The sequence below is a fragment of the Carcharodon carcharias genome, chromosome 6 (genome assembly GCF_017639515.1).
Source record: "Carcharodon carcharias isolate sCarCar2 chromosome 6, sCarCar2.pri, whole genome shotgun sequence".
Taxonomy (NCBI): domain Eukaryota; kingdom Metazoa; phylum Chordata; class Chondrichthyes; order Lamniformes; family Lamnidae; genus Carcharodon; species Carcharodon carcharias.
In genome coordinates, this window is record NC_054472.1 from 6863551 (window position 1) to 6870702 (window position 7152).

General features: G+C 42.3%; 1 protein-coding gene across 2 annotated transcripts in view; it reads left to right on the plus strand.

The window, feature by feature from the left end:
- The window catches only part of pomgnt2 (protein O-linked mannose N-acetylglucosaminyltransferase 2 (beta 1,4-)), a 37021-nt gene extending 30172 nt beyond the window's left edge, over positions 1–6849 (plus strand). For both annotated transcript variants that reach the window (XM_041189674.1, XM_041189673.1), the window contains exon 3: positions 700–6849. In XM_041189674.1, coding sequence (XP_041045608.1) covers positions 770–2524 — 1755 coding nt within the window. In that variant the 5' untranslated portion in view covers positions 700–769 and the 3' untranslated portion in view covers positions 2525–6849. The remainder of the gene's footprint in view (positions 1–699) is intronic.
- The last annotated feature ends 303 nt before the right edge of the window (positions 6850–7152 follow it).

The window sequence follows — 7152 nt, forward strand, 5'->3', positions numbered from 1 at the left end:
TTTGTATTCTATACCTCGTCCCATAAAGGAAAGCATTTCATATGATTTCTTTACCACCTTATCCACCTGTCCTGCCATCTTCAAGGACCTGTGAATATGCACACCAAGGTCTCTCTCTTCCTCTACCTCTCCCAATATGCTCCCATTAATTGTGTATTCCCTAACTTTGTTTGTCCTTCCCAAATGCATTACCTCATTCTTCTCTGGATTGAATTCCACTCTTGTTCCATAGCAATGCTTCTGGCTTGCTGCCAAATCTGGGCTCCCAGCCTGCTCTGCTAGACCTGTCTTCTGTAGAAGATCACACCTCACAATACTTCAATTTTGTGGAATTACCTGTTGCTGCTCTTGAGTTCATGCCGAAGCCGGTTTTTGTGCCAGATGTTGCATTGATCATGAACCATTTCAACTCAGACAACCTCATGCATGTCTTTCACGATGACCTCCTCCCAATCTACTCAACCAAGCCATTGATATCATTCTGGAGGCAACAGCTATCCTAATACATCCTCCTCTGGCTTGGGTCAAATTTTGTTAACGTCCCTGTGAATTGCCTTGGAACATTTCACAGTTAAAGGTGCTACATAAATGCAAGTTTTATTGCTAATAGTTCCTCTCGTAGTGAGGCTGTAACACAATTTCTCAATGTTTTTGCTTAGAAGTAACTCCCTGATAATGCTATCTTGTTCTTTTTTTAAGAATCCTCACTTCTGCCTTGGTTGAAGGAGCTCTCATCGCCATCTCCTCACTGAAATGCATTCATCCCTACATGCATAGACCAAACTGCAGGATGAGCATAGCGGTTATTTTCAACGCTCTGCTCGTGTCCATCCTGGCGGTCATGTTGTGGAAGTACGTTAAGTTGTGGGAACATGCCGTGTCCATTGAGGAAGAGTTGATGCTGTCCCGGCAGACCCAAGAACTGTCCCAAGTCAGGATTGACTACCATGTTGCCTTGCAAGCCCTGATGGAAGATGGCACCAGGATGGTTTGCACAGGAAGAATGCACACTGAGCGGATCTGCCGCTTCGAGTCCCTCTGCTACTCCACTGAGGCTGAGGAGTTTGTCTTCTTCCATAGCAACGCTTCTATCTTGCTGCCAAATCTGGGCTCCCGGCGGTTCCAGCCTGCTCTGCTAGACCTGTCTTCTGTAGAAGATCACACCTCACAATACTTCAATTTTGTGGAATTACCTGTTGCTGCTCTTAAGTTCATGCCGAAGCCGGTTTTTGTGCCAGATGTTGCATTGATCATGAACCGTTTCAACTCAGACAACCTCATGCATGTCTTTCATGATGACCTCCTCCCAATCTACTACACCATGCAACAGTTTCCAGACTTGGACGCAGACTCGCGGTTGGTATTTATGGAAGGCTGGAATGAAGGGTCGCACTTTGATCTCTACAAATTGCTTAGCAACAAGCAACCCCTTCTGAGGGATCAACTGAAAGGCCTCGGCAAGTTGCTTTGCTTTACGAAATCTTATGTTGGGTTGTCAAAAATGACAACTTGGTATCAGTATGGGTTCATCCAACCTCAGGGACCAAAAGCAAATATATTGGTATCTGGGAATGAAATTAGGCAATTCACACACTTCCTCATGGAAAAGTTAAACACAACCACAGAGTCCGGTGGTGAAGGGTACATTGTGGTGTTCAGTCGTACAGTCAATAGGTTAATTCTGAATGAAGCAGAATTGATCTTGGGCTTTGCACAGGAATTTCAGATGAAGGCTATTGTGGTGTCTCTGGATGATTATTCCTTTGGAGATCTCGTGGGACTGATTAGTGGAGCCTCCATGCTGGTCAGCATGCATGGATCCCAGCTGGTGATGGCGCTCTTTCTGCCCCCAGGTGCTGTGGTTGTCGAACTCTTCCCTTATGCTGTTAATCCCGAACATTACACGCCTTACAAAATGCTGGCATCTCTCCCAGGCATGGACCTGCAGTATGTTGCTTGGCAGAATACTAAAGAGGAGAATACGGTTGCTTATCCCAAAAGGCCGTGGGAACAAGGCGGAATTGCTCATCTTGATAAAGCTGAACAAGAGCGTATAATAAAGAGCAAAGAGGTCCCTCGCCATCTGTGCTGCCGAAATCCTGAGTGGCTGTTTCGTATTTATCAGGACACCCTTGTGGATATCCCCTCACTGATGAGTGCCATTCATCAGTCAGTGAAATCCAAACTTCCTCTCAGAAAGGTTAAGTCAAGCAGCGTAATATACCCTGGAAAGGTGAGAGATTCCAAGTGCCAAACCTCTGTTCAGAGCACCAAAGTGGCAAAGTTGTCCATTTCTTGGCAAGTACCTTGGAATCTGAAATACTTAAAGGTAAAAGAGGTGAAGTATGAAGTGTGGATACAGGAACAGGGCGAGAACACTTACATGCCTTACATCTTGCCTTACCAGAACTACACATTCATGGAAAACATTAAACCGTTTACAACCTATCTGGTTTGGATAAGGTGCATCTTTAATAAAAACCTTCTTGGCCCATTTGCAGAGGCACTGACTTGCAACACATAAAGCAAGACTGCTGATCAGATGAGAAGAAACATCCTGTACTTCAATAAGTTGTGTGGCTTAAAAATGTGTAATTCAATATTTGTTTAGCCCCTGTAGCTGAAAATATTTGTAGTGAGTAACGGGACAGATCTTAAATAATGGGTTGTTTTGGGGCTTTTGTGCACAGTTGAGTGAGCCTGTCGTGAAGTGCTGACCTGATGTAAAGAGGTACAGGTTCAAAGCCAATTAAGATGTGGCTGAAATGATGAATCACGACTAAAATTAATAAGGTCGTTTTGGACTGGTTCTTAACACAGTGGTTGGATAAAACCGCCGGAGTATCTCAAATCACAAGTTCAGTATCTGAGTAAGGGTGGTATCATTGGCTATGACAGCATGTGAGACGGAGAGAATGTGAATGTTTGGGTTCATAATGAAGACAATTTTGGGGTTTTGAAGCAAAAACAGTTAGCTTGCTCATATCATATGTGCAACTTAGTCAATTCTGAAGTGAAGAAACCAACCAAAGCTTCACCAACAAATGTAATGAGCTGCGACTGCTGAGAATTTCACACAGGCCTGCTGCGATCTGAGCCACAAATGCATAAAATAATACATAAGGGTTGTAGATCGGCTAAAGTGAACCTGCTTGGTAAAATGTTTGAGTTTCTTTTAAAGTTCTTTTTCCTCTATCAGAAGAGCCTGCCCCTCTCCAATTGGAAATGACTTCATTACACTTGCTGTATTGCAGATTGGTGAAGAGCATTCCTCCCATCACTGTCCCTGCACAAAATATAATAACCACAAATCCCTCCAGATGCTAAAGGCTTGCTCCTGTATGGGCTTTCTGTTCCCCATTTCCACAAGTTTTTTCTCAGATATTGATGAACCTTTGCTGAAGAAATCTGACCAGGTGCTGACTTACTTCAGTTCCCCTCACTGTGAATCGATTCCCTGATTCTTACGGATTCTAAATTAAGATCTTAAAATCTTCTTTCCCTCCATCTCTTTTCAGAAACAAAATGCCCAGAGTACACAGCTGAAGCTTATTGTACTAAATTCTAGTACTAAACTTCTTCATTGGCTGACCCTCTCTATTAATGTGATACTCCAGATATGCTCCCACCAATGGCCAATTACAGCCTTAAAATCTCCCCTTGATTTATATATTATAATCTTGCCCCGTGTTTACAGTTATGTCCTTATTTGCAACAACTTTATTGGATTAAATGTAAAAGTAGATTTAACAGGTTTGCACTCCCAGTGGAAAGCATGGGGCATTGGCCATTCAATCCAGCACAGGTACGATGGGCTGAATGGTCTCCTTCTGTGCTGCATTATTCTGTGATTCTAATTAAAATTGATGGGACAGAATGTCTTGCAGGTCCTGTTCCCCTCAGTTCCCACATGGCCTGTACTTTTTGTGCGTGAGCCTTGGAGGTGATAGTGTTCCTACAATATTGCTGCTATCATCCTTCTCAGTGGTGGGGTTTCTGTGGTTGGGCTATGCTGTTGAATTAAATTTGGTGAGTTTCTGCACTTCTTCAGGTGAATGGTGCATACTGAAACCACATTGTGCCAGTGGTGGATGTTGAGTTCAGGTGTAGAGGTATCATTCTGGCAGACTGTTTTGCTGTCCGTGATGCTGAGCATAGTGAACCATTTTCAGGTGACTATTCCATCACCTTCTTGACTTGAGGTTTGCAGATGGTGGAGAGGCATTGAGAGATCAAAGAGCGAGTCAATTGTCATAGAATATCCAGTGTTTGATTTTGAAGCCACATATACAGTTGTTCCAGTTCAGCTTCTGGTCAAGATGTCAACAGTGGAGCACTCTGCAATGGTGAGGTCATTGAAGGTCAGGGATGGGTGGCTGAGTTTTCCTTGGAGACAGTCATTGCTCGGCACTTGTGAGATATAATTTACTCCTCCATAAATGCAGAAGCTGAGTAATGGAATCTGCTTTATTGGAATGTGTAACTCGCATTGAAGGAACACAAACAGAACAGGCAGCCAGTTATGAATAATCAAACAAAAATTGCTGGAAAAACTCAGCAGGTCTGACAGCATCTGTGGAGAGAAGGACAGAGTTAACGTTTCAAGTCCAGATGACTCTTCTTCAGAACTAAAGAGAAGTAGAAATGTGGAGAAATAAATATATGCTGTATAAGGGGGGGAATGGGACAGATGAAGCTGGATAGAAGGCCAGTGATAGTTGGAGGGCAATTTCCAGCAATTTTTATTTTTGTTTCAGATTTCCAGCATCTGCAGTTATTTTGCTTTTATCTGCTATGAATAATCAAAGTTGTTTTGTTGTGAAATTCAAGGGAATGTGAAATAAAAAGAACTGCCAGTGCTCAAGCTGTTGAATGGGATTGCAGTGCTGGTTAAAACAGGAGCAGGCTGCATACACCTGTAACAACAGGTTAGTAAATTGGGTAGAGACCTTTTGTCAACACAGACATTGCAGCCTCGGAGCTGCTGAATGGCAATTTTCTAGTGTGATGTGCTAATGACCAGGATTGAATTGCATGAATGACTTTTATTGAATGTGAACAGTGCCGAATAACATCAATTACAATAGATGAATAACGAAACACCTGCTTTTTATGTAGCATCTTTCACAATCTCGGGATGTCCCAAAGTGTTTTACAGTCAAACTGCACCTGGATAGTAGTGAAAAAGTACAAACTGCTCTGGGTAGCAGGATGGACCGACGAACAACTGCATGAGCTTTACATCAATAGGTGGGATAAACGTAAAAACAAGTATCAAAAAAACAAACACTTCAATCTTGGGAGCCAAGCAAAAGTGTAATAATGTAATAGTGTATTGTACAAACTAAGTGTAAGATGGCTGTATTGTGAATATTTTGAAATGTCTTTAATATTTGTCTGGTTTTTAACCTATGTGCTGTACTTTATTAGGATCAGGGAATATTGACTATTTATCAATGAATAATTAATTGTATTGTTGACCAGGGTGTCGTGAATTGTACAGAAAAAAATATGCTGCTTTAATTCTGGCGTTGCGGGTTATTTAATACTGTGTCCCAGTGTGCATTTTTGTTCAAGCAGAATTTGAGCCAAAGGCCATTTTTTTTTGTGTTAATGTAAATCTGTGTGGCATTTCTGTACTTTGGAAATTAAATATAAGATTAGCAGATTCAAGTTTCACCTCTGCATTCTGTTCTATATTTCATCTGATCTTTTTAACCTGCACATTCACTTGAAATCATGAAATTGAAATATATATTCCAAGAAGAAACTGACAAAATTCTCCAAACATGTAATTACTCATTTATGATTTAATAATTTGGCGAATGAGAGTTCCCCCCTCACCCCACTTAGTTCCTGTTACTTCCCCCTCCCTATCTCTGTTAAACCCCCTTCACCCCTACAACCCTCCAAGATCCATGTGCTCCTCCAATTCTGGCCTCCTGTGTGCATCCCTCCCTTTTTACATGGTCCACCATTGGCAGCCATGTCTTCGTTTGATAAAAACAAAAAAACTGCGGATGCTGGAAATCCAAAACAAAAACAGAATTACCTGGAAAAACTCAGCAGGTCTGGCAGCATCGGCGGGGAAGAACAAAGTTGACGTTTCGAGTCCTCATGACCCTTCAACGATGCTGCCAGACCAGGTATTTCTGTTTTTGTTTTATGTCTTCATTTGCCTGTGTCCTTTTAGCTTTAGAATTCCCTCCCTAAACCCTCTGCCTCTTCATCTCTCTCTCTCTTCCTTTAAGATGCTTCTTAAAACCTACTGCTTTGACCAAGCCTTTGGTCGCCTGTCCTGGCAGCTCCTTATGTGGCTTAATGTCAAATTTTGCTTGATAATCACTCCTATGAAATGTTTTGGGACATTTATTTTGTTAAAGGATGTCTTGTGGTGCAGTGAATAGTGTCCCTGCCTCTGAACTTGAAGCTCTGGGTTAGAGTCCCATCCCAGGACTTGATGACCAAGGACAGTGTGTTCAGAATGCAATGCAGCCAAACAGGTTAAGTATCAACCTGCAAATCCTTCCAACACACCAATGGCAGGCATTAAGAGCAGGAGAGATTCCTGGACAGCCATGTCATGGAAAGAAAGTTGGGAATCACCACTATCTATCCATAGTTTCAGACTGCGACATGCATGTGAAAAGGCATTTTGCCACAGCAACTCTGACTCCTTGAGTGAGCTGTAACACACCACCAACTCTGTGTTAAAGGCACTACATAAATGTGAGTTGTTGTTGTTGTTGTAGTTATTGTCATGATCTTGCTGAATGCTCATGGAAACTTGCCCGATAGTAATGGCAGTTCTCAACTGTATCATAAACAAAATAAATCTTTTAAACCAGAGGTTCAGTCCATTTATTTTGCTGTTATAATTCACACTCGGGTTTATTTCAGTTAGCTCCAGCAGACCGAAGGGTAGTTGTTGTGCTGACAGTATGAACACAATGACGCCAGACATTAGAGCAAACATTGTCCTTGCGTTCTGCTCCATTTAGCTTGGTATGTTGTCAAAACTGCAGAGCGTCCCTTGGACCTTTTTGTCTGCTTTGTGAAGTTGTGCAGAAGACGAGGCTGAGGTATTTGTGATTGCCTTCAGCCAGTAGTACCAAGCAGATGGTCCTCCTTGCTGTTCCCTCCAAGGTCCCT